Raw genomic sequence first — 27,677 nt, 5'->3', positions numbered from 1 at the left:
AGGGCTACTATTTTACTCAGTGTTAAACTAGTGTATCATTTTTTTAAGGAATTGCCCTGGTGTAACAGAGAAGGCCTTTTTCTTTCTTGGGGAGTTGATCAGGTTTACTTGGTGTTAGTGAATAATAGAGTGGGTTTCCTTTAACCTCTCAGGACCTTGCTTAGTTTTGCTCTTCTCACCATTAGAGCCGCTTCTATGAAGTATACATTTATAAATCATTCTGAAACTTCTCGATCTCAACCTGGCCTTCCATTAACGCCCTTCAAGTGGAAGAAAAAGAAAGAAGCTCTATGTATCTACTTAGGTGTTAGAGGAGGAATAATTTTTCAAGTATTGAAATATCTGATTCGGTGACAGCAGTCTCTGCAGTGTGACAAGGTGAATACACGGTTATGGGTACTTAGCATGACCTGGAGGTCTCCATCCTCTGCCATGCGAGTTCCCTTATATCTACTGGGGGACTCCAGGTTGAAATGGCGTCGTATGCAAATAGGATTGAACGTGCTAACTTACGAAATTGGACTACTGTCTAAAGCACATTGGTACGCAATCTCTTAAATTCATAACTGCATAAGGAAACATAGAACACTAATTTGCTCTTATTCCCTTGTAAGATATTTCATTAAGAGATCTGTTACCCAGTGCTTCAGTCTCTCGATCTGTAAGAAGGTGATAGGAACAGGACCTATAGCCGAGATTTGTTGTGAGGCTCACATAGGAAAGTTTACCTAAAGCACTTAGAACGCTCCCTGGGACATAGTAAGTGCTCAGTAAATATTAGTTGTTTTATCAATCAATTCTGTGGTATAGATGTAGGATCGTGATTGTTGAAATGTGGTTATAGGTTTTTCTGAAAATAAAATCTTCTTTTTCCCCTTACTGTATGTTCTCTGTGGTGTTGAGAAAATAAGTGGCCACCATTTTTTTCTAGGTGAGGATCAATTAGATATTATCAGGTAGAATGTCTTTTAGGACAACGACAGGCTCCTTGGCCGTGGAGGCCTGCAGTGGGAAATGAGGATTTCTTATTTTTGGCAGACTCTGCTTCCCTCTTCCTCCCCAGATCCTAGAAAGAGAATTGTCTAATTATTTGGCCTATAATATCCAAACAATAAGGTATTTCTTACAGAGATTGAGGGTATGTCTTTCCCTAAGCTGTGGTTGGGAGCCCATGCCAGCCCCCTAACCCACACACCTACTGCTGAAAAGTCTGGTCATTTAAGAGGTTCAGCTTCCCCAGCTATTGACTTCAGGCCAAAAGTAAAGTATAAAGTATTTAATCCCCCTCCCCCAAATCTTTCACTGGGGTGTATACCAACAGAACGACACCCTTGGTATTTATTGTGACATTTCTTGGAAACCCATGATACTAATGAGAACGTAGAGGGTCCATGGGGGAGTGCTGTGTCCAATGACTTCTTCGTCATGGTCTTTCTTTCTGAAACTTATTCTGTTCTCCTTCTCTCTCATCAAACACTGTTACACGTGCATCTGTGATGTTTTGGAGGGGGGACCTTTCTGGCATAGTGTATCGATCAGTATAGTGATAGGAAGACAGCCGACAATTAGAGAGAAGCCCCTCGGTATAATTTTCAGTGAAAAGAGCATCAGGTGCAAAGTAGTAATGCTATTGAGGCATTTATTTTAAATTTGAGTGACTCTCCAGTCCTTCTCAATTCTTTTATCTCCTTTCCCCAAAGATGATTAGCTTTTTGCGGTTTGCCTCCACAAGGAGATTTTTGTAGGTGAAAGAAAGTTTCTAAGGCAATCCTGGGCATTTGAGTGTAGTGACTATTGTAAAGGTAGGTGAACACGATGCCATGATGGTTAGATTTATTTGATAAGTTCAGTGTCAAAATGGGTGAAACCAGAAATTTGGATCAAAGTCCAGCGTAACTGGATTGACCAGTTACTTGAGTCAAAACGTTGGAATTGGTTTTCTCTGCAAGGCCCAACTTAAGTAGTGCGCAATTGCCTGTTAATTTGATATTCTTGGGTATTTTTTTTTATTGCCTGATCACCTATCTTAATGCTCACAGGTCCTCTTAAATGACAGTAAAAATAACCCAAGCGGTTTCTGAAAATCTTAAGTTTCCCTCGAAGCAGAATGAGTCTTTAAGATGCCAACACATTTGAATGATGTTTCAGCATATTATAACACCTGCTGGGGGATAAACTGTGTTCACTTTATAATATAGATTGTAAAATATTTGGTACAAAGCTGTTTTCTTTACGGAGTGAGGCTGTTTGTGTCCTGTGTTGTGGTAATCTGCATAAAGTACCCCAGTGAGGCCCATTTTCTTGAATTCAGCTTCCACAGGGTTTTCATGTTTGGGGATATCTTTCCCTCCACACAGCGTTGTTGATTATTTTATACAGCCTCTGCAGGGAAAGTGGGTAGCTGTGCACGTAGCTTTGTTCATGAACATTCCTAAAGGAAGGGTATGAATTGACATCAGCCTTAACTGGGAAGCCAGATTGTCTTTGGTTAGGAGTAATTTGCTTCACATCCGATTCCATAATTACATTCCTCCCTCCCCTCCATGAGGGTAATTAGTTCTCAACTTTTTGTGGATAGGAAGAAGCCAGTACGGAGTTCCTTATTCCTGATTAGTGGATGAACTGCAGTCGGTTTTGTTTCTTTGTGTTTGTTTTAATCAGTGGAAATAAGCTCCGGCATCAGCCGGCAACATTGATAGGATGTGTTTGCAGTCACATGCTGCAGATTCACTGTATATGAAATTCTCTCAGGCAGCCGCGGCCACATCAGCTGCAGGCCATCCCACCAGGTGCTCAGAGTCTGTCCCAGGTTACTCCAGTATCGTAGTACCGGTCACAGTCTGTTTGGAGTTGACCTTGAGCTACGCACAAAGGGAATTCTGGCAGCGGAAGAGAATTGAGGGCTGAGCACTAGTTGGATGTGAGAATGTGGATATCTGAAAGCATACCAACCAGAGATTGTCCCCAAACTGAAGGAATTCAAAGCATGATGGGAGAACTTGACACCTCTTGCTGTAGAGTAGACTGCCATCTGGCTTCCACCTCCTAGAATAACATAGCTGAACTGGGTGTAAGTACAGGGCACGCAAGGGAAGGTCTCACAGAGCGCCAGTTCAGTGAGGAACGTGTGTGTGCTCTTAACTCTTTTATGACTTGCACATATATTGTCACCTAATTAAAATAATGTTAATTGATGGCATGTATGCTAAGTGGAAAGTGTTGTTCTTGGCGCATTCATTCATTCATTCATTCATCCTTCAAATATTTATTTAGTGCCTTTTAAGTGCCGGGACCCCTTGTAGGTATGGGAATACATGAGTGAACAAAACAGACGGAAATCCCTGACTGCGTAACCGTATGAAGCAGTTTTCAGACAGTGCTATAGCCAGTTTTATATAGACATAAAAGAATAGCCCTCGGACTATCACTGATTCTTTTACATTGTGGAAATTGACAGTCTCAGTGGATATTACATGTAACACTGGATTGTACATATTGAAATAACGATCCAGTCCTGCAGCAGCTCTATGAGGTAGGGACCGCTGCTGTCCCTGTTTTACAGAAGAGGGAACCAAGACACGGAGACTTGGTCGAGATCACACAGCTAAGTACTCTTGCGCTTAGTGACAGAGCTGGCATTCAAACGCAGTTCATCTAATTCCAGAGCTGACTTTCTTAAGTCTGATATTACATTGCTTGTCAAATTTGATACCAGATATTTAAAAATTAGTTTAGAGGAATTTAAGTAATGGAAAGGCCTGATTATGAGGCAGTTTTTAGAAAGCAGCCTGTCTAGTCTACGGCAGATTCACAGAAGAGTATTCTTTAGAATAGTTTTGATTCTGTTATTTATGGTCCTCCAAGCTTTTTAATGTCCTGTTCATTGAAATAGTGATCCAGTTCCACTAGCTAGATATTGGAAAATTGGCTTATTCATGGTCTCATCTGATTTTCTTTGTTGGCCAGATTTGTAGCTAATTTCTGATTTGTATGGAAAGAATGGTGGGATTAATTGACTTTCTCCCATTAATTAAAAGAGTTGCCTGAATATAGTGCCTGAGAATTCCAAAAATGAGATCTTCAGGGGGGCTGGTAGCAGGGATGGTCCCTTTTCTGAGCCTTTCTGCCATTGTTCTCTGGATCCCTAGCCCAGACATAGGGATGCTTTTCCATGATGGTCATTTCTTTTGATCTTGTAAATATTTTCAGTTTGGGGTGACATAAATAGAAAATTAAATTCTTGGGAAATCATAACCAAGGAGAGCATTTCATTTCCTACTCTTTGGTAGAAGTGCTACATTTTTTTATGCCTTGTGTTTTGGCATACTTACATACATGTATTTTTTGCAAGAAAATTATCAAACAACTATAAAATTTCAGACATTTACGGGAACTGCCCTTCCTCAGTATGGACAAAAGGCTGGATTTTCACCACTAAACATTTTCTGTAAAAGCTGTTTTGTCAAGAGACAACTGAGTTATTTTCATGGGAAGCAAAAATGTATTACACAGTCAATGCCTTAAGTAAACAAAGTGGAGTTAATATTGATTCTGTATCATTATGTATATTTTTAATTAACTAAAGAGCCCAGGGGAGGAAAGCTCATTTTCTTAAATGTCTTGATAAAGGAAATGACTAAAGTTTGTTTGTTTGTTTGTTTTTCTTCTAATCACGCCACACAGAATAACTTTAAAATAAGGATTCTGTAAGGGTGGTGTTAGGGATTTCACTTGTCGAAGAGGTCGTTGTAAATGTAAGAAAGTTTAGACTATTTTGTGTCTCTTGTAGATGAGGCTCTCTTGGGTATGTACAAAACGTGACATAATCCTAGCTTTTCATTTAGGCTGCCTTTGAGGCACGTAAAGGTTAATGGGCTAAGCTATTGGAATATTTAAGAAATGGAAGATGACAGAATTTTTCATGAGATCACAGTATCTGCATCAAATTTCCCCATATACCCACTGTGGAAATACTGTATATTATGAAAGCCAATTAGGTAGAATGATAAAAATTCAGAGAACTCACAGAATTTTGTATGATTTTGCATTTTTATAACCCAAGAGCGGTTCAGAATTCATTCTTGAGGGGACATTTTTAGACAACTTGCTAAGGGAATGGGAAAATTGAGCTGATTACGTCAGGATTTGTCTTCACAGTGCCAAACACAAGGACATTTGGGATTCTGACCCCTGTCCCGATGCTGCCACATCTTAAGCTGTTGGGGTCCTGGAAGACACAGTCCAGCCATCTCTAGTGGGCCAGGCCTGAGTCACACCCAGCTTTCACTGACCCCCTGCAAGTTGCCCATAAAGTACACAGTTTGTCTTGTCTCAGAGAGTGAAGAGAAACAGAAAGAAAAGGCATTAATTCCTAAGCTTTGTTGGATGATGATAAGCAGTAATGAATTACTGTTATATACCACCAAGTTGCCATGAGGTCCTTCCTGTACCCACTTTCTTGGTTTACATGTAACATTTGACATTGTTTTGCAGAAGGCTGAAGAGAATGCAGAGGGGGAGGAGTCTGCCCTGGGACCAGATGGAGAGGTAAGGGATTTTGCATCCATTTCTGCTGTGTTCTGTTGAATGATACCCTGCCATACCTTTCTGCACCATTCTCTGTGTATACTGATTTTATTTTGTACTCTGCTATTCTTTTTTTTTTTTTTAACATCTTTATTGGAGTATAATTGCTTTACAATGGTGTATTAGTTTCTGCTGTATAACAAAGTGAATCAGCGATACATATACATATATCCCCATATCTCCTCCCTCTTGCGTCTCCCTCCCACCCTCCCTATCCCACCCCTCTAGGTGGTCACAAAGCACCGAGCTGATCTCCCTGTGCTATGTGGCTGCTTCCCACTAGCTATCTATTTTACGTTTGGTAGTGTATATATGTCCATGCCACTCTCTCACTTTGTCCCAGCTTACCCTTCCTCCTCCCCATATCCTCAAGTCCATGCTCTAGTAGGTCTGTGTCTTTATTCCTGTCTTGCCCCTAGGTTCTTCATGACCATTTTTTTTTCTTAGATTCCATATATATGTGTTAGCATATGGTATTTCTTTATCTCTTTCTGACTGACTTCACTCTGTATGACAGACTCTAGGTCCATCCACCACACTACAAATAACTCAATTTCATTTCTTTTTATGGCTGAGTAATATTCCATTGTATGTATGTGCCACATCTTCTTTATCCATTCATCTGTTGATGGACACTTAGGTTGCTTCCATGTCCTGGCTATCGTAAATAGAGCTGCAGTGAACATTGTGGTACATGACTCTTTTTGAATTATGGTTCTCTCAGGGTATATGCCCAGTAGTGGGATTGCTGGGTCGTATGGTAGTTCAATTTTAGTTTTTTAAGGAACCTCCATACTGTTCTCCATAGCGGCTGTATCAATTTACATTCCCACCAACAGTGCAGGAGTGTTCCCTTTTCTGCACACCCTCTCCAGCACTTACTGTTTGTAGATTTTTTGATGATGGCCATTCTGACCAGTGTGAGGTGATACCTCATTGTAGTTTTGATTTGCATTTCTCTAATGATTAGTGATGTTAAGCATTCTTTCATGTGTTTGTTGGCCATCTGTCTGTCTTCTTTGGAGAAATGTCTGTTTAGGTCTTCTGCCCATTTTTGGATTGGGTTGTTTGTTTTTTTGATATTGAGTTGCATGAGCTGCTTGTAAATTTTGGAGATTAATCCTTTGTCCGTTGCTTCATTTTCAAATATTTTCTCCCATTCTGAGGGTTGTCTTTTGGTCTTGTTTATGGTTTCCTTTGCTGTGCAAAAGCTTTTCAGTTTCATTAGGTCCCATTTGTTTATTTTTATTTCCAACTTCTCTAGGAGGTGGGTCTAAAAGGATCTTGCTGTGATTTATGTCATAGAGTGTTCTGCCTATGTTTTCCTCTAAGAGTTTGATAGTGGGTGGCCTTACATTTAGGTCTTTCATCCATTTTGAGTTTATTTTTGTGTATGGTGTTAGGGAGTGTTCTAATTTCATTCTTTTTTATGTAGCTGTCCAGTTTTCCCAGACCCACTTATTAGAGAGGCTGTCTTTTCTCCGTTGTATATTCTTGCCTCCTTTATCAAAAATAAGGTGACCACATGTGCGTGGGTTTATCTCTGGGCTTTCTATCCTGTTCCATTGATCTATAGTTCTGTTTCTGTGCCAGTACCATACTGTCTTGATTACTGTAGCTTTGTAGTATAGTCTGAAGTCTGGGAGCCTGATTCCTCCAGCTCTGTTTTTCTTTCTCAAGATCGCTTTGGCTATTCGGGGTCTTTTGTGTTTCCATACAAATTGTGAAATATTTTGTTCTAGTTCTGTGAAAAATGCCATTGGTAGTTTGATAGGGATTGCATTGAATCTGTAGATTGCTTTGGGAAGTATAGTCATTTTCACAATGTTGATTGTTCCAATCCAGGAATATGGTACATCTCTCTATCTGTTTGTATCATCTTTAATTTCTTTCATCAATGTCTGATAGTTTTCTGCATACAGGTCTTTTGTCTCCTTAGGTAGGTTTATTCCTAGGTATTTTATTTTTTTTGTTGCAGTGGTAAGTGGGAGTGTTTCCTTAATTTCTCTTTCAGATTTTTCATCATTATTGTATAGGAATGCAAAAGATTTCTGTGCATTAATTTCATATCCTGCTACTTTACCAAATTCGTTGATTAGCTCTAGTAGTTTTCTGGTAGCATCTTTAGGATTCTCTATGTATAGTATCATGTTATGTGCAAACAGTGACAGCTTTACCTCTTCTTTTCCGATTTGGATTCCTTTCATTTCTTTTTCTTCTCTGATTGCTGTGGCTAAAACTCTAACACTATGTTGAGTAATAGTGGTGAGAGTGGACAACCTTGTCTTGTTCCTGATCTTAGGGGAAATGGTTTCAGTTGTTCACCATTGAGAATGATGTTGGCTGTGGGTTTGTCATATACAGCCTTTATTATGTTGAGGTAAGTTCCCTCTATGCCTACTTTCATGAGGGTTTTTATCATAAATGGGTGTTGAATTTTGTCGAAAGCTTTTTCTGCATCTATTGAGATGATCATATGGTTCCTCTCTGCTATTCATTTTTAAGTAAAAATAGTAGTACATTAGCATGGTAGAAAATTAGAATAGTATGAAAGGGTACACTGAAAAGTAATCTTCCATCTCAGACTGCCAATCAACTGATACTAAGTTTCATATGTACCACTCCAGAAATTGTCTGCACATATAAGCATGTGTTTATGAATATACAGAATGTGGAAAAATCTTAAGTGATTCTATAATTACATTTTCCCCGTCGATGATACAGAAGCAGAAAATATGACCCAGTTTCCTTCATTTACTTTGAAATTTCATAACTGTAAGCCAAACAATTTGCGTATTTGGTAGCTTATTTTTTGCCATTTTCTGTAGGCTTACCCTGTAGCCTCTATTTGTAGATTCAGCGGCGTATTTCTATATTTTATTTTCTAGTATTTCCAATATTCTGAATCACGAGAATACAATGATTGATTTATTGGATGTTTTTTTCTCTGAAAACTCAAAAGTTCTTGGCCAGTGATTCACACGAGCAGGCATCCCCCCCCGGAGCGAGCGGGATGGGGAGGGCGTTTGTTTCAAACTTCCTTCTCCTTTCACAGATTCTGATTAATCTGCCTGGAGGATTGGGGTGGGTGGAGGGTTGTCTCTTCCCCTTCTGGAATTGTAGTGCACACGAGAAGTATTATGAATGTGAACAGCCTGGTGGCAGGAAAAAGGTTGAAACCACTATTCTGTGCAGAAATCTCTTGAACAATAAATGTTACTTAACCACTATAATTCATCACAAGGAAAGAAAAGATCGGGATAAATGTCTAATGTGTAGGAAACACTCAGTGGGCTGTTACGGGGGAAGAATACTATATATTAGAGCACTTAGAAACAACTCTAATTTGTAAAAACCCACCCTTACTTAAGCATGCCTCACATCCGTCTGTAACTAACAAGCACACAGGGAGAGATTTAACGTGTTAGTGTGATAGCTCTCTTATCTCATGTTATCTCCTGGGAAAATAAGTTCCTGGTCTTGGGCCTGTGACATACACTTTTTTTTTAATCTTAACACATGTGTTTTCTGTTTGCTGAAGTGGGCAAAGTAGATGTCTTACCTGGTTTGTTTTGAAATAATGTTCTGATTACATTCTGCTGTGCTCATTCAGTGTTTTTGCCCAAGTTCTAATTCCAGCTACAGTGATTTCCAGTTTTCTTTGAGGCGTGACACAAACAATAAAACAAGCTGCATGATAATAGTTCAAGATAATGGAATACGGTTTTTCCAAGGGAGATGGTAGCGAATGGTAGATTTCCTACTCTATCGCGTGAGCCTGTAGATGACCTTCTACGTTAACAGGAAGAAGCGTTATCTTGACATGCAAAGTAGCGGGGTTCACAACCATTGCTTCAGCACACATAAAAGGAAAAAGTGTCTGGAGTAAGCCTTCCCTTTTTTGTAAGGTTGTTTTTGTGGATAATTGCTAATATATTGTTTCTTATTCTGACAGAGCTTTGTTAAGGGAGAAGGGGGAAAGAACCAATATTTTGGGGGAAGGAGGTGGTCATTTCCTATAAGATATTAGAAGATAACCTACAGTATACTGCTTTACCTATCATTTTAATTTAACTCCAAATGAGAGTAATTTAGAAAAAATCCTTTGGAATTCATGGGTTGCCTAAAGGTCTCACCTGGCGGCCTGCTCCTAGAAGTACAGTCACCCTGTAATCAGTAGCATTCATTTGCATAGGATTACTCCATTTTTAGGCCTTTTTAAACAATTTGTTCTCTGAAGTAGGTTAAGCACAGCCTCTGCGGTTTCACTTATTCTCTTAATTTTCTGAGCAAGCCGTATTTCATTGAGAGTCTAATAACAAACTTCAGCTCAGACTTGGTCAATTTGCTAGATTTCCAGTGAGCAGAGCCTTTTGCTTTATCACAGGGCCCCATGGTTGGGCTTGGTACCTGGTGGTTTGGTTTTGGATAAATGACGTTGTTTCTGCAGAAGCCACACCAGCCATAATGAGATGATACAAGTTACAGTGCCTTTTCCTTTTTTTCCATTATTCTCTCTGAAACCATGACTTTGCAGTAGTCCTTATCTGGAGGGGATTATTTGGGGGTTGGGGGTTCTTAGCTGCAAGTGACAAAAATCAACTCTGCCTGATTTAAGTAAAAGGGAACATATTAATAGGATATCGGATGAGTCACCGGAACTCTGGAAGCCTGGAGAAGCTGGCCGGGGACTGCGCTATTATTCCAGTGATACGTTACCGTAGTGTACCCTACAGCTGCTTAGTGAGGACGTGGCCAGCCTCGGGAGTGGGCACAGCCAATACCACTGCACTGGCGCTGCTGCCACTGTTGTCTGCCCTCCTGCCAGCGTGCCTGTTGGCCCCCGCTTCCTTCTAGGTCCTAATTCAGAGCCTTGGTGAATGAGCCCAGCTGGTGGAGCTTAGGTCTTGTGCCAGTTCCTTTGCTGCAAGGGAGGCTGGTGTTTTCAGTTTCTTTGGTAGGAGGTGACCTCCCACTTCCCACCAGGACTCATCAGGTGATGAAATTTCTAATCGCGGGAAAGGGTTTCAAATGTTGGGCAGCCAAAAGGCCGAGAAACATCCAGCACAGAATTGGGAGAACGTCTTAACCCGAAGCGGTGTTATGTCTTTTCTCCTTTCTAGCCCATAGATGAGAGCAGCCAGATGAGTGACCTCCCTGTCAAAGTGACTCACACAGAAACCGGCAAGGTCCTGTTTGGCCCAGAAGCACCCAAAGCAAGTCAGCTGGATGCCTGGTTGGAAATGAATCCTGGGTATGGCACTAAAGCAGAATTATTGGTGTTCTTTGACTTTTCAGGTTTTTGTGGTCCTTGTAGAATCTGGGAACTAAAATAGCATGACCTTTGCTGAACTGCTTGAAGTTATTACCTGCATTTGTGTATAGAATGTGCCATATATTTGTGTATAAACACACACACACGCACACACACAGTTTTATGATTTTAAAAAGCTAAGCCTCCTCTTCCTTCCCACTCCTTTTCTTGTAGTTACGAAGTTGCCCCTAGATCGGACAGTGAAGAGAGCGATTCTGATTATGAGGAGGAGGTACGTATATATCTCTGTTTGGAGTTCATTGGCTGGAAAGTTCACGGGGAAGCACCTGTGTCCTATCTCTTCGTCCTCCAGTTTTGGCCATCGGGTGACAGCTGAGGCTGAGGGTTTGACAGAGCTTTGCTGGTGCATTGCCTAGTAGCACAGTGACCTCTCGGGGGCTCCTGGCGAATGTGGAAGCTTGGTGAATGCTAAATGTATTTGAAACCAAGAAGAGAGAAGCTGGCATTCAATTGGAGATGGTAGAAAGGTCTTCTGAGGAAAATTGGAGATGGATTACTTTGGGAAAGGCAATTCCATGCTTCTAAGTCATTTACACTGAGGGTTAACAGCCTAAAAATGTCCGAAGTTATTTAGTCCTTGGGCCTGTTAGAAGCTGTAAGTGTGGAAACTTAGACCAAAAGGGCAACATGCACTTGGTTTAATTGATCCTCTTGGGTTTTTTCTTTAACTGTGATTCTTCCTTGAATTCTTTGGATATACTTGTTAGCCACATTTGTCAGTCTTTTGGAAGGAATACTCAGTATTTCCAGAACCTAAAATGGGAATCTTGGATACTTTTAATAGAAATTAAGGAATAATAAAGGTATCTTTTAGATCAACTTTAAAATCCTCAACAATTACAAATAGAAGGATTAAAAGATTATTATCTCCTTTATTAGAGCATTGTTAGCGTATAGTCATTAAATCCGGTGTTTACCAGTGTAGGGGAATCTTGGTTCAAAGAATGCCATGGCCAGAGCAGAGCAGCCTTACCAATAACAGCTCACCAGAATTTTAAGACCGTTGTTATTTTCTTCTGTTTTGTGGACCTGTGTTTTCTAAATTAATCTACCGTGGACACTTACTGCTTTTGCAAAGAGGAAAGATAATAGAAGTTACTTTTTTTTTTTTTTTTTTTAGAAAAAAAGCATGCTGTTAACAAGCAAATACTTTTGGAGGCATGCTTTATTTTATTTTATTTTTTTTAATAGGCTACTCTTTCTCTGAGGTACTTGAAACTTACAAAATCAATTTTTAAAATGTCTCTTGTGTACTCGGATGAATGGGCCCATAAATTCTTCCGTTGGAAGAATCTTCTCGTTGAGTCTCAGAGCCAGGGAGGGACAGAGATGAGGTAGAGAAGGCTGCTCAACCCACAGGTGCCCTCCTGAGACTGGCAACTGCAGACAGCTCTAGAGAGCTGGGACTCGAGTGAACTCTGACCTGGGGGTCCGGAGACCAGGTCCCCATCTCATGGCGAGTCATGTCCCCCCTCGGTGCTCACCTGGATGTGAAAGAGCTGTGCCAACTCCTCAGTTTACCCCTTGTGGCTCAGTGATCTGTGGTCATAGATTTGATCTTCAACATTACTATCATGTCAGTTTGTATTGTTTCATTCAAGCCTGATGGAAAAGCGTGGTTCTCTTTAAGCCTACTTTTAAAGGAAATTCTCCTGGGTCATCTGGAAAGATTCAGCCTTCAACACCAGTGGGTAGTAGTGGGCATTATGGATATTGAGTGAAGCTTTTCAACAGGCCAGCAAAACGAAGTACACAGTTGCGAGGTGGGGAGGTGATGAATCCTTTGCCATGTTATTGACAGTTTTAATCTAAATAGCCTGAAATGTGGGCTGTGAAGTGGCCACAGAAAGCACACACAGAAGGCCATGTGCTTACAAGCTCCAGTCTCTCCACTGTGAAGACGTGTGGGACCATCAAAGGCCCACTGGCATCATCAGAGACAAGGACAATACTTAAGATCCCTTCAGTTGGCTTTGGAGAGAAAGGTATAGAAGGTCACCAAGTTAGCAAGAGCAGATATGGTCTACAGGACTCTCTGATGACCAAATAATGATAAATATCCATCTTTCTGGCATGATTTTTACATATTTATTCTTGGGAGCAAGGGTTCCAGGGGATCCTCAGAGGGTTCCTTTTGTTCTTTCATTCAGTGATATAAACAGCGATGGAGAGGTAGGTATTGCCTGGTGGAAGTAAGGGTTAAGTTTACGTCCTCCCTCAGTTGTGTGCACCTCACTTGTGAAGTAGAATACTATTCACTCTCTTTTCAGAAATCGCCAAGCCTAGGGATTCCCTCGTTAAAACGGAATCACCCCCATATCTTTGTTCCTTCCCCAGGATGAAGAGGAAGAGTCCAGTAGGCAGGAAACTGAAGAGAAAATACTTCTGGATCCAAACAGCGAAGAGGTTTCCGAGAAGGACGCTAAGCAGATCATCGAGTACGTGTCTCTCAGAGTTTTGTCTCTTGCAGATGCATTTCGTGAGGGTTGCGCTTTATGGATTTTCTTTTAGAGAAGTTTGTCTAAGGAAGGAAGCCGACCTCACGCCCACGCTCCCCCCGAAACGCCGCCGTCAGAGGCCACCAGACTGTCCCACTGCTCAGCTCCCCCCTTGTGCCCTCCCCCACTTCATGACTTCCTCGTTCCTGGGCTCCTTGCGTGTCACGCGCTTCCGTCCCACGTGGAACCTGCCCCTCCAACTGGCTGCCTTTCCCGCCTTCCTTAATGGTGCCAACACCCGCCCAGAACCCCAAGTGAGAAACGTCCTCGTTGCAGTAGCTGCTCAGCCACTGATTCCCCTACCCAGCTCTTTTCTTTTTATTAATTAATTAATTTATTTTTGGCTGTGCTGGGTCTTCGTTTCTGTACGAGGGCTTTCTGTAGTTGCGGCAAGTGGGGGCCACTCTTCATCGTGGTGCGCGGGCCTCTCACTGTTGCGGCCTCACTGTTGTGGAGCACGGGCTCCAGACGCGCAGGTCAGTAGTTGTGGCTCGCGGGCTCTAGAGCGTAGGCTGAGTAGTTGTGGCTCACGGGCCCAGTTGCTCCGCGGCATGTGGGATCTTCCCAGACCAGGGCTCGAACCCGTGTCCCCTGCATTAGGTCTCAACCACTGCACCACCAGGAAAGCCCTACCCAGCTCTTTGCCTGTGTAGCTCTAGTGTTAAAATAAAACTGTGGTGAAACACTATGCAAAATAGAACATTTTAAAGTGATGAGATTTAAAAAAAAAAAAAAAAGCGGAAATAGACATTCTAATATTTTCTCCTTTTATTCCAGGGCTGTGTGCCCACTTCAGGAACCTTTCTTTTATTCATCTGCCCCCAGTTTCTTCACTGAAGGTTTTCAAGACCCCCCTCAATGGCCCCTCACTGCCTGTAGAATAACTCAGTAGTTGGTTAACAAGACATAGAAAATGGAAGACGACCTCTCCTCTTTCCTGTCTCTTTAATGTCACCTTTGGCCTCCCTCTCACCTGTCTTCCAAGTTTTAGGCGGTGTTCTGTGGATAGGATTTATCTTTGTACTTCAAGGGCCTAGGACAGCTTCACTGGCAAAGTGTGAACCTGCAGGTGTACGATTCACGCTCATAGCAGTCACTTGAGGTCGAGCGGGCCTGCGTTCAAATCCTGACGCCACCACCTTTCATGTGACCTGGGCAAATTCGTGAACCTCTCTCAGCCTGAAGTTCTCCACAGGCACGAAGTGGGGATGGTAACAACAACGTCTGCCCTGCTTGCTTTTCGCGAGGATTACAGATAATACGTTTTAGCTGCCGGGCGTGAAGTAGGTGATAAATAAAGCTCTACTTCCTGCAGCTGCTTTCGGCTCTCCATTCATGCACCAACTTCTCTGTGTGTGACTCTCCACTTTCTCCGGCCCAGGACAGCTAAGCAAGACGTGGACGATGAGTACAGCATGCAGTACAGTGCCAGGGGTTCCCAGTCCTACTACACGGTGGCCCACGCCATCTCGGAGAGGGTGGAGAAGCAGTCGGCCCTCCTCATCAATGGGACCCTGAAGCATTATCAGGTAACTGGCGTGGTGTGTGTTTTCTTGGCAGGTCTCAATCTGTTACCCGATTTTGATTAGAGCACGTTGTGCGCAGGCCCGTTGCTGCCGAGAGCTGACCACGGCAAACATTTGGGGCCGCATTGCTTCTAATATGGCGATTCTCTCCACTGTGCCCGTAATTCTTGTTTTAGAGTGTTCCATTTTACCGTCTTCCCTAGAGCGTACCCATTTTCTCTTCTATGGCTTTGGGATGGACTGTGTTTTCAGAAATCCTGGGTTAACTTTTGGAACCCCTTTACCGTGGATCTCTTTGGAATGGAAAACCCAGCCACATTCTATGAGTGTAGGGAACATCTGTGCCTCTTTTTCGAAGTAAGTGAAGTATGTATTTCTTCAAAAATGTCAGTGGCGTCTGTAGTTTAACACTATGGACTCAGCTACCTAGGAGTCGCTATCTACTACATTTACATGCTTTTTTTTTTTTAAGACACATTAGAGTGGTGAGCGTCCCTGCTTTGATGAAAACTACGCTGTAAGCATAACGTGTGTTTCATTTGACCTGTCTAGAATGAGGTCAGCTCCTGTCTTCTACCTCCTTCTACTTCACAGTGTTTCCCAAAGTGTGTTCCTCGGAACATTTGTCCCATGAGATAGACCTCCAAAAGAAAGGGAAAAATAGGTTCTGTGGTTAAATAAATATGGGAAATACTGTCAGCTAGAGCTTGGATTACGGTATAATTTACTATTCCAAATTTGGATACTTATGAGAATGAACAGTGGCCCTTATTACTGATCATAGGTGTCACCCAGGACTTCCCGAGCCAACCAGACATCTGGGCACTCTAGCAATGACCCTTCTTGGTAATCCATGGTGTGCGTCAACACACGCATGGGCTCTGCAAAAATAAATGTGTAAATTCTAACTGCATGTCAGCATCCTGCAGTGAAATATCTTTAACTTTGTATTTCCCAAATTTCTCTGACTACCAAACTTTCTTTTCATGTATCATATACCTGTTCACATCCTGTAAAATTAGGGCCCTTTGGAATATACTTTAGGAAGTATATGCTTTAGGCCAACAGTTCTCGAACTCTTTGAACTTGGATCCACTAAACTCCTAAAACGTGGCACTGTGTTGGCTGCCACGGCATCAGGGTGAAGGATACAGAGGCCACTACTACAGTACTGCCTTGATCTGTGTTAAAGTGCCAGCAGTTTACACCCACTACTGCTTTTGCATCCTCCGTGCAAACGCCAACACAATGTAAAAGGCAAATAATACCTCAGTGTTAATAAGAAAATCATTTTGACTTTGTGGATCACCTGAAAAGGTTTTGGGGACCCTCAGGAGTCCCTGGAGCACACTTTGAGAACCACTGCTCTGGCTGTTAGTAAGATCATGTTTTCTCCAAAGACCATGCTACTTTCATGAAGTTCAGAGTTGTTTTCATCTGATTTGGCCTACCTGACATAGATGTTAACTTGTAGTTGGTTCTAATGAACTCTTGTATGTCTATATATGGCAGGTGCATCGTTAGATTATTCGAGAATAACTTTTAATGCTACATTGATTTCCTCCTGCCATCCAGCACCTTTGAAAGCATTCTTTGTCACTGTCTTCTCAAACCTACCTCCTCCTACTTCCATATGTGAATTTTTTTTTTTTTTTTTTTTTTTTTTTGCGGTACGCGGGCCTCTCGCTGTTGTGGCCTCTCCCGTTGTGGAGCACAGGCTCCGGACGCGCAGGCTCAGCGGCCATGGCTCACGGACCCAGCCGCTCCGCGGCATGTGGGATCTTCCCGGACCGGGGCACGAACCCGTGTCCCCTTCATCGGCAGGCGGACTCTCAACAACTGCACCACCAGGGAAGCCCTCCATATGTGAATTTTATGGCCTTCTTCCTCTACTGGGCTGCTGTAGATTTCCTGAACATACCTTACTCTGCCCGCCTCCGGGTTTTTGCTTCATGGAGTTTCTTCTTCCTGGTCTCTGAGCATCCATATCTACCTGATGAAATCTTTTTTATTTCTCACAAACCAACTGAAATTGTGGCTCAAAGCCTTCCCGGATCACTCTATCCATGAGTAAGCTTTCTATCGTCTTGCTCCTTGACAAGTTTTTGTATTGAAAATAGTTACTTAACCTTGACATAGCTGAGGCCTTCCTGCTGCTTCCTGGAAAGGCACGTAAGCTTGGCTCAATACTCAACCCCTCCAGTTCCACGGTCTAGGAAAGTCCAAATCACTTCCCACTTTTTTTGTGAATTTCTAGTCCCCTCTGCTGCCAGTTTCTGCTTCTGTTTTATCTGGGATTAAGACAGATGCAAAATTCAGCCCCTTTGCCGATTTTCATAAAAAAAAAAAAAAAAAAATCCACTACCACTGAGTGTCCAAATGTTTCTGGCACTTATCTGACTTTCCTCAAGGTCTGGTGCTCTCGGGATCATGTTGCAGGTGCGCATCTCCTCCCACCCACCACTAAGAGTTCCCGGCATTCCCCTTCTGCCCCTGTGTCTTTTGTGCATCCCCGTGGGACCTCTTTCAGTCCCTCTCATTTCTTGGTGTTGCTGCTCTTCTGCAAAAACCTTTAGGATGATTCGGAGTCTTGCATGGTATGAGGTACCCTAAGTGCTTATCCAAGTATTTCTTCAAACCATTGCAGTGATCTTCCCAAGAAAAATTCTGGTCCATACAATTTTATATGTATGACACTGGCACTGCCAACCACGTCTTGGTGCGTGAATGGCTTATCGGGTCCTCTGACTGCAAGCTTCTGAAGGGAGGCATGCATATTACATACCTAGGTTTCCATCTGCTATAGCTCCTTGCATGGTCCATTTAACAAATATTGAAAGTAAAAGAATCACTTGCTTTGCTTTTACATAAACCAAATTAAAATTAATATTTCCCTAAGCATAACTTCATTAGCAAGCTAAATTGACTTTAGCAATTATATACAGATAGATAGATAGATAGATAGATAGGTAGATAGATAGATAGTAAACACACACATATACATATATATATATATAGAGAGAGAGAGAGAGAGAGAGAGAGAGAGAGAGAGAGAGAGAGAGAGAGAAATATGATCCTATCACTTAAACCAGAATCTGTGATATGGTGGTGGAAGGGAATTAGTGGTTGGAGAGGGAAGTTGAACAATGTTGTATTTTCACCCAGACTTTCTTGTGTTTAACATGGAAATCCAAAGCTGTGTCTCTGGTGCTGTGCTTTTGTTCTTTAAAAATATGTTGAACATGTTTCCAGGCAGTCAGCTGCCCTTGGGGAGCACTTACACTGCAAAGTTTCCAGGTGATGCCTGGGAGCTTTCTCCACCAGGAAGTGCCCTCCTGTGGGCCCAGCAGGTGCCCCTGGCTCCCTGGTCACTCTGCGTCCTCGCTTGAGGGGATCCCACCCCGGGGGGCCGGGAGGCTCTTCGTCACCAAGCAGCCTGTTTCTAATGACCTGTGATCTTCGTGCCAAACCTGCCTTCTGGTTTGTTTTTCTTTAATCCTCGTGGTGGCTTTTTGTGCTTGGAGTGGTTGGAATGGATTTCTGTTTGGGTTTTCTTCATCTATAATAATTCTAGAATGTCATGTACTGTGAAATGCTAAGTAGGGATGAACGGCAAAGCTGCTTAAAGTCCCCCCAGTATGCTCCAGCCCATCATTTCTAAATCTGATTAGCACTCAGCACCTGCCAAGCATCAGGGGTGATTACAGGCTCATGTATGAAATTCTCTTTGTGTTGGTGCTTCCCGTACTTTCCTACTGTGGGAAATCCAATGTATAGCACCGAGGAGTTAAGAAGTCGCAGCCTCACTTGCTTTGTATTAGTATTAATTACCTGTGCAGATCTTGGATAATTGAAGCAATTACTCTTCATTTCAGCTCCAGGGCCTGGAATGGATGGTTTCTCTGTATAATAACAATTTGAACGGAATCTTAGCTGATGAAATGGGGCTGGGAAAGACCATACAGACCATTGCACTCATCACTTATCTGATGGAGCACAAAAGACTCAATGGCCCCTATCTCATCATTGTTCCCCTTTCGTAAGTAAAGCCATTTATTCTGCAGTTATCTTTCTTGATGTTGGAGCTTGCCCTATTCATAGTTTGTCCTTGTTTTTTCCCTTAAGGCAGAATTGTAGCCTGTAGTGGGATTATCAAGAGCATATAATCCGGATTTAGGTTTTCTTTTCCCACCCTTTGATTGGCTACATAAGCACAGGATGAAGTGATTGTTTTTCAGCCCTTAGCATTGCGGTCTACACAGCCTGTACGCTGTGCAGTGGGTCTCATTCTTCATCACGCCTAAAGTGGCTCATGAAGCTGAAAGGTTTTGATTTTTTTTTAAGATTTCTTTGATTTCTTTTTCTTTTTCCATTTCCAAAATGTTATATATATTCAAAAATTATATATTCTTAAATCTTCCTTTAGTGTCCCTCTTAAAGCAGAATCTAAATCAAAATCGTAACTATGAATTTTGCATTAAACCGCCCTCAGTACTCGCAGTTTATCTGCAGTGACTTTGTCGCTTTGTAAGGATGGGTCTTCACTGTTCTCCGTTAAATTCCCTGTGCCTCGCCCACTGCATGGCTCCTCACGGGTCTTTGGTGGATACCCCTGAGGGAAGGGATACCTGTTCAAAACCGCCCTCCTTGGATGGGAGTGTGTCTCTGACTGTGGGTGTGAGGTTGCAGTTCTGTTCACTGAGATCCTCTTCTAGATCTCAGTGCTAATTACAGACTTGGGCCTTGAGAAAAAATATTGTTTTAGTATTTCCTTCAAATTTTGTCTAAATGAGAGTTATTTACAGACCTCTTTAATCCGTATTATTTGAATCCATGGAACTTAGACACCCTTTCCATATTATCTACATCTTGAACATATATTTTGGGTTTTATCTATGTTTTGCATGTTCTGACTCATATGTTACATTGATGCTTTCAGGGATTTTGCCTTTTAAGGCACTTAATATTTTTCCCCTGCCCCCTCTTGACAGATTTACTTTGTATGTTCATGTGCTTTTGTCGTTTCTTTTTCCTGACTCAACTTTTCTCTGAACTTTATATGGCTGTTTCTAAAGAGTCCCCAAATCGCTCTGGTAATTGCTGTTTTTCAGTATGAAAATTAAGATGTTTTTTGCCATCTCTATTCATGCATTCTTTAATTTTTTTTCTCTTATGAGATTTCGTGTGAACCCACAAACAAACTTGTCATGCTCTGTGGCAGCTTATTTCTAACTTATCTCTTATTTCCACACCTTTAAAATGAATATGCAGTTGAGCTATTTTATATTCTCTAGCCCCTTTCAAGGTGAGACCTAAAAGTGAGTAAGAACGTCTTTTTAATCACAGATTTTTATACAAGTGTCTCTCTGTATTTTGTTTTCTTTTGTTCTATAGGACTCTGTCTAACTGGACGTATGAATTTGACAAATGGGCTCCTTCCGTGGTGAAAATTTCTTACAAGGTTTGGCATCCTGTATTTATTTTTTGCTTTTCCGCATTTATATATAGACCCTATTTTCTTCATTCCCTATGCACATCTGTGAACTGTATCTGGTTGTAAAGTTTTGTCATGTACATCATGTACTAAACAGTGAGAGTTAATCATCCCAAGAAGATTACTGTAATAAACCGTAATTACTTTCAGATAGTGAAATGCAGAAGAAAATTGTTAATTATCATATTGCGAGGTTTCTGATGAGAGTAATACAAATGACAAATATCACACATCCCGCGTGCTCCTGCCATGCCCACTGTTCCTGCAAAGTTAGACAATTACCCGGGCGCCCGGGCGCCTGCTGGACGCTCCTGTAGAAATGGAGCCTTTCAGCGGAGCAGCAGGTTCTCTGCTACCTTGGGGTCACCATAATTGCCTTTTCTTTCTCTGCCCCCCCTTCCCTCGGTCTGCAGTGGGAAAGCTTCTCCATAAAGGTCTGAAAAGTGTCCAGACTTGTGAGCAATTTTGCCAAGCACTTTCTTCCTGGATAATGGATCTGTATATGATAATTGCATGTATGTGCAGTCCTTAGTCACATGCCTGGGCTCCATTAAGCCTGAGCAGTGAGAGACAGCGCACGCCTCCTTCCATCGGGTAATATACATCTGTATTTTCTTCCCATTCAGGGCACCCCTGCCATGCGTCGCTCCCTCGTGCCCCAGTTACGGAGTGGCAAATTCAATGTCCTCCTGACTACTTATGAGTACATTATAAAAGACAAGCACATTCTTGCAAAGGTATGTTTAAAAAAATTATCTTATCTCTAATTATGGACCATCGCAACTGGAGTGTAAAGTATTCCCCAAATTATACTCCCTAGTATAATTTGCTCGTTAGGTGGCTGGTCTCTCTCTCTCTCTCTCTTTCAGTCAGATGTATTTTGGTCATGCGTTTTTCATTTTATGTATGCTGGGGTTTTTTGTGTTTTATTTTGGTTGTTGTTGTATGTCACTGATCCTGGGACTCTTACCTACCCTATCCTATCATAGTTTATGCGCTTACATCTCTTTAAAAAAATTCACCTGGGGGCTTCCCTGGTGGCGCAGTGGTTGAGAGTCCGCCTGCCGCTGCAGGGGACGCCGGTTCTTGCCCCGGTCTGGGAAGATACCCCATGCTGTGAGCGGCTGGGCCCATGAGCCGTGGCCGCTGAGCCAGCGGGTCCGGAGCTTGTGCTCCGCAGCGGGAGAGCCCACAGCAGTGGGAGGCCTGCGTACTGCAAAAAAAAAAAAAAAAAAAAAGAATTCACCTGGGTTCCTTCAACTCTTTTTTTCTCTCCAACAGCCCTGAACGTCGTGCTTTTGGAAGAAATAATTGTTTTTGTTGCCCTGGGATATTGTCAGCAGCGTAATGTCATTTCTCTTGTGTCTTTGTCTCTCCAGAGATGAGTAGGCATTTCTCCATATGGTCTTCTCCATATGAACGTTTATCCCAGCTGCAGTTTTTGTGCTATTCCTGTTTTATGTTTTTCCTGGTGAAATAATGGGCTATTATTGTTTGAATTACTCTGGGCTCTTTCTGTGACTATTTATTTGGAGCCGGGAAAGAGTTGTTTTCTACCTGTGACCTACATGTCTGCTAATTTGTATGTCCTAAGTTGTCCTTTAGCCAAAAACTAGAGTTTTTTTCTCCATTTATACCATCTTGTCTCCTAATATATTCATGTAGAATGATGGGAGTAGTTTCTGTCATAGAGGAAGCCTGAAAACTTAAATTTTTTTCCTTTAGTAATTTCCTTTACCCTGTGGTGTTTTGAAAGCACTATAATCTGAAACTAAGTTATGGTCAGAATCGAACAGAATCACTGTTTCTGGGGTCTGTTCTATCTCTGCATTAAACCTTTGCCCTGGGAACAGAGTTCTGTTCATGGCCTCCTAGGAAATAACATAAAGGAAATGGGCTCCCAGGGGAGGTTTGTTTAATCATTGAGATGGCACCAGCAACAATGCTGTGTTCCTCTTCCTCATGCTCCAAGATGAATTTGGCAGTGTCAGGAATGACGTGTTTTCAATATAACTGTGGGAATGTGTTTGTACATTTGAGATCCTTTAAAGAAAATTCATACCATGTCTTCTGCATATGTATTTCAAAATTCATCAGAGACGCCTGGTAACGAGGTGTATTGCTTTTATTTGTCACTGGAGAAATGAAGCTCTAGAAAGGGGTAGTGATTTTTTTCTGAGTGCAAGACCTAATTAGTAGTAGACCCGATAGCAAAATCATAGGCCTCTGATTCCTTGTTTATTATTTCAGAAGCTAAATTAGGCAGGGAAGTAGATTTAGAATATTGACTTAAATACATTTTTATCTCCTGGCCTCTTTTCACGCTATTGGTAACTTTGGGACAATTGATCGTACAACTTTAATTATTCTTAAGCAATTTTCTTAGAGGTAGCAGAGGAAGGAAAAAAATTTTAAAACCCTGGGAGTTTCTTTTACCCGAACATCCCAGCCTGACTGATGATTTTATTCCTTTTCCCGGGACTTCACTGGTGCTTCTAATGAGGAGGGAGAGGACTTTACAGAACGCTTTGCCGTCTCCCTCCTCTCTAAGAGCTTTGCAGCGGGATCCAGGGACATCTGAGCACCAGATGCTTTTCTTGGCCATTACCGCTGTTTTGTGGGGAATGGATAGGCTTAGTGGGATATTCCTCATTGTTCTCACTTTGAGAAACAATGACCTTGGAGAGGGCTGAAGGGTCAGATGTGAGAGGGGAAGGGGACTGTGTGTAGACTTAGGAAGGAAGATCGTGACATATGGTCACATTTTTAATTTTTGAAGTGATAGTTATGCTGGTGGAATATATTGTGTTTAATTCTGAAGTTTTGGCGTAAACAGAGGAATGCTATTTTAGCACTGCCCTCTCTGCCGGTAAGTCTCTCCTTTCATTTTAGACCTCTTGAAATTGGGGTCCTAGACCTGGCAGGTAAGGAGTATGTATGAACTAAGAGAGTCCGGGTTGCCAGGTCTTCTAACGTTTTAAAAGAAGCTGGATGTTCAGATTTTTATGTGAAATGTTCCAACTTTTAAATGTTAGCAACTAAGTTCAAATTAAAAAAGAAAAAATTAACAAAAAAAAACCATGAGCCAAACCCTGAAGGTAGTAGTCAGCCAAGGCAATAGAAAAAGGGCACGAAGCCAGAGTACTTCCGCTGCAGGTGCCTGCTGACGCCATCTTGGAGAAATCAGTCATTAACCTGAGCTTCAAGTGAGGAGCTATATTCTGTACTTACTATGAGCAGAGGTAACGGAGCCATTAAATCTGGCATAGCTGACACGACATAACATTAATAGAAGGAGTATTGGATGGGGAGACACAGGAGCTAATTCTGGCCCAACTATTTCATTCTGGGCCCAAGTTTCCGTCTTTGTGAAAGGGTAATTTGGAATCACATTCTATCAGTCCATTCCATTACTACATAGTGCACGATGATCTGTCAGGTATGGGAAATAGACTGTTAAGATTCTTTTATGCTAAGGAATCTCGTGTCACAGCTTTTACCAAGCATGAGATCTTTGGTTTTCCACATCACCACTTGCCTCTTAGAAGTAGCTGTGTTTTCCCTTGTTCACCGTATGTTGGTCCTTCCTCTTCTGTTATAGATTCGGTGGAAATATATGATAGTGGACGAAGGCCACCGAATGAAGAATCACCACTGCAAGCTGACTCAGGTCCTGAACACTCACTACGTGGCCCCCAGAAGGATCCTCTTGACCGGGACCCCCCTGCAGAATAAGCTCCCGGAACTCTGGGCCCTCCTCAACTTCCTCCTTCCCACGATTTTTAAGAGCTGCAGCACATTTGAGCAGTGGTTTAATGCTCCATTTGCCATGACTGGAGAAAGGGTACTGGCCCAACTTTTGTTTTTCCCACTGCTTGACAATGAAATGAAATGAAATGAAAAGACCTAAAGCTGAGAACACTAGAGCCACAGAAAACCCATAGGGTGGTTTACAGTGTTGTAAAGTATCAGGAAGCCAATCAGTGGATGTGTATGTTCTCACTCCAGGGATATTTTTCCATCCAAAGAAAATGGATCTAATAATGGATGTAAGATCTAGGATCTAGGGTGTCCTAATCCCATTGTCTTTTGCCAGTGTGTTAACCAGGCCAACAGAGGGTGTTTCTGGCTGGTGGAATGCTTAACTGCTACAGGCCACAAGGAGGATAAATGCAGAGATATTTGTTCAATCTATTTAACCACAACTCAACCAACCGAATATAAACCTTAAAAAGAAATATTTCCTTGTTATAAACTTGGGCTTCCCTTTAAACCATTTCCGCATTAAGAGTTTGTATGTAAAACCAAACTGGTTTATACTAATTTTCTTTACACATTGTTTTCAGGTTTTAGTGTAAGCCTCAGTCTTGTGTGTGTATATAAATACTCCTCAAACCCTGGAGTAGCCATTTTCAAATTTCTTATTATCGTTCCTTCCACTATAGGAACGAAAAGCCACTTAACATGCTTTAGGGAAATTTGTGTTGGAACTATTTGGCCCTTTAATTTTGAGATGTCACAGGTACATTAGCCTTTTGTTAGGAATTCACTGGCTTGCCCATTTGGAGAAGGTAACGTCAATCAGCTCTGCCCCCTAGAGGTGAATAGAGGAAGGTGAAAGAGAAAGCGAAGGAGTTATATATAAACAGGATTGAACTTGAACAAGATCAGAGCAGAGCAAAGGAGGATGCAGGTAGAGGGGCTTAGAAAGCCACCGACGTAATCTGGATCCACTCTTGTTCTTTTCAGGTTCAGGCCCTGTTCCCTTGGTATGTTTCTGCATCTGAGACAATCAAAGTTAAGAGCCTAACTTAATGCTTCAGTCTGAAGGAAGAACACATTAACTATTGCCCTTTTACTCGTGTTCTACCTCAGCCTTTAGTCAGCCTTTACTGCAATCATATCCCATAAAATTCTGAGCTGTTAACACTCCTGATCTAAAAGTGATGGCTCTGGGCCGTTTTCTACAAAACTCAGCCTTCAGACCAAGACACCCATTTAGAGGCTGTTCTGTTACCACCTGGTAGGAAGGTGGGAACAGCATTCTGAGGTGTACATGATGGGTATAAACCTAGCCTTAATGGACATAAAATTTCAATCATATATTGAAACCAATAATAAATGTAACGTGAAGAGTCATTGCATGAAAGATCTTTTTTTTTAAAAAAGCAAAAGATCAAATTCATCTGAGGTTCTCTTATAGGTGGACTTAAATGAAGAAGAAACTATACTGATCATCAGGCGTCTGCATAAGGTGTTGAGACCATTTTTACTGAGGAGACTGAAGAAAGAAGTTGAATCCCAGCTTCCAGAAAAAGTATGTTGCAAATTCAAAAGTTGTGCTTTCTTCCCCTGCCAATACATTTGGACTACCTGCCCCTGAAATTGTGTTTCGGAAACAGCAGGCATGTGTTTTAGTTCCAGGTAACTGGGAAATATCTTAAAGGATTTTTTTTTGTTGTTGTTAGATGGAAGCTAGGGGATTTAATGTAGAGAGAGAAGGGAAATTTTAGCATTTCATCTTGGTTTCCAAAAGTTTGGGGGCAGATTTTAAAAAATAACCAAATTCATTAAGTCTCACTACATTTTAGCTTTAACTTACATTCACTTAACATTACATGAATTAACATTCTGTTTTAACTTTAGATTTTTTCTTTTTACTAACCTCGTTGAGTTCACTCTTGCGGGCGCCATAGAAATGTTCTGCTTTGAGCCACATAAGCCTTTGAGTTTGGGGCTTGTATCAGTACCAAGGGACGTGGTAAACATTTGCCAGGTTTCCCGGTAATGTGTTTACTGTTGGATGCTTGGGATGTCACGGTTCTGATAGTAAGTGAAAAATAGGGTCCCTGCAAGTTACAGACACATCATCTAATTTAAGTTCCCGTGAACATTTTAAAAAATATTTTTCAGATGACTTTTTGGACACTGATTTTTCAGTGCTTTAGAATGTCTTTTGAGCCCTTAGCTCCACATTTTGGGGTTGGATTTGGGTATTGGTTTAATATGTTTTTGATCATAGTTTGGAACCGCACACACTGGAGTTCTACGTTTCATTCTCTTAAAGATAGATTGTTTGGCATCGTGCACTGTTTGTTGCATGAGATAGTTTGATGTGAGTTTTCTCTTTAGGGGAGCCAATTGTGAAATGTGTGTTTTGCATCATTGTGTTTTAATGACTCTATTTTTTGAACAGATTGGTTCATCCTGCCCAGTTTTAAGTGGGATTGGCAAGATAGTATACAAAGTTGATCACTTTGCTAAGAGAGAATTTTGATCCCTAAGCCCCTATTCATTAGCAGTTGGAAAAAAATTAAATATTAACACGGTTCTTACACCATGCTTCTCCCAGCGAAAACCTAAATATCTGAGTATTTTATTTTGCTAGTGAATGCATCTTGGGGATTGAATGCCGTTGATATTTCTTTGACTTCGTGTGGTCTTGGCATCTTTGGGTAACCCCCTTTCTATTCAGTATGGACTTTAGTTACAGAATAAGCTGGGGAATGGGTACAGTGGTCATGTGGCTGCCTTGAATGTTACTGAGATCCTGCAAGTTATAGAGACGGAATGTTAAAGATTTTAGTTTGTCCCATACTTCCTTTTGTTTCTTTAGAAGAGCTATAAAATAAAAGGCAATTAACTGAAGTTCTTCATTTATTCATTCCATAAAACTTCTTAATCTTGTTACTCATTACTCTGAGCCAGTCTTGAATGGCTAATATAGATAGATATTTTAAAAACACATTACAAGTTGAAAGTATGCCCTGCTTTAAGAAAATCCATTGTATTAAAATCCAAATTTTGCAGCGTAAGGATTATGGGGTGATTGGTCATATCACAAAGGGATTCTTTGCTTTACTGAAATATTTATTTCACAGCTCTTTTCACAAGAAGACTTCCTGAGTATCGATAAATTTAAAAAATCTAGGATTAGATTTTCAAGAGCATGTTTCTGACGTAAAGTACACACGTACTGTTTAATATCCAGATTTTTATATTGGAGGTATGTTAAACACCCTGTGTGTGATATACAGGCATGCCTCATTTCATTGCACTTTGCTTCATTGCCCTTCATAGATACCATGTTTTTTTCCCCCCAAATTGAAGGTTTGTGGCAACCCTGCGTTGAGCAAGTCTGTCCGCACCATTTTTCGGCATATGCTAATTTCATGTCTCTGTGTCACGTTTTGGTAATTCTCGCAATATTTCAAGCCTTTTCATTATTGTTTTATGTG

General features: G+C 41.6%; 1 protein-coding gene across 2 annotated transcripts in view; it reads left to right on the top strand.

Annotated features, from left to right (window-relative positions):
• SMARCA2 (SWI/SNF related, matrix associated, actin dependent regulator of chromatin, subfamily a, member 2) overlaps positions 1-27,677 on the top strand; it is a 170,412-nt gene that overhangs the window by 45,476 nt on the left and 97,259 nt on the right. For both annotated transcript variants that reach the window (XM_065878899.1, XM_065878898.1), the window contains 10 exons: positions 5,494-5,547; positions 10,710-10,840; positions 11,075-11,132; positions 13,259-13,359; positions 14,801-14,948; positions 18,821-18,984; positions 20,340-20,406; positions 21,066-21,176; positions 24,041-24,283; positions 25,643-25,756. In XM_065878899.1, coding sequence (XP_065734971.1) covers positions 5,494-5,547; positions 10,710-10,840; positions 11,075-11,132; positions 13,259-13,359; positions 14,801-14,948; positions 18,821-18,984; positions 20,340-20,406; positions 21,066-21,176; positions 24,041-24,283; positions 25,643-25,756 — 1,191 coding nt within the window. The remainder of the gene's footprint in view (positions 1-5,493; positions 5,548-10,709; positions 10,841-11,074; positions 11,133-13,258; positions 13,360-14,800; positions 14,949-18,820; positions 18,985-20,339; positions 20,407-21,065; positions 21,177-24,040; positions 24,284-25,642; positions 25,757-27,677) is intronic.

Source organism: Phocoena phocoena, chromosome 6, assembly GCF_963924675.1.
Source record: "Phocoena phocoena chromosome 6, mPhoPho1.1, whole genome shotgun sequence".
Lineage (NCBI taxonomy): Eukaryota > Metazoa > Chordata > Mammalia > Artiodactyla > Phocoenidae > Phocoena > Phocoena phocoena.
Note: the sequence above shows the minus strand (reverse complement) of the source record. Positions and strands in the feature narration are given on the sequence as shown.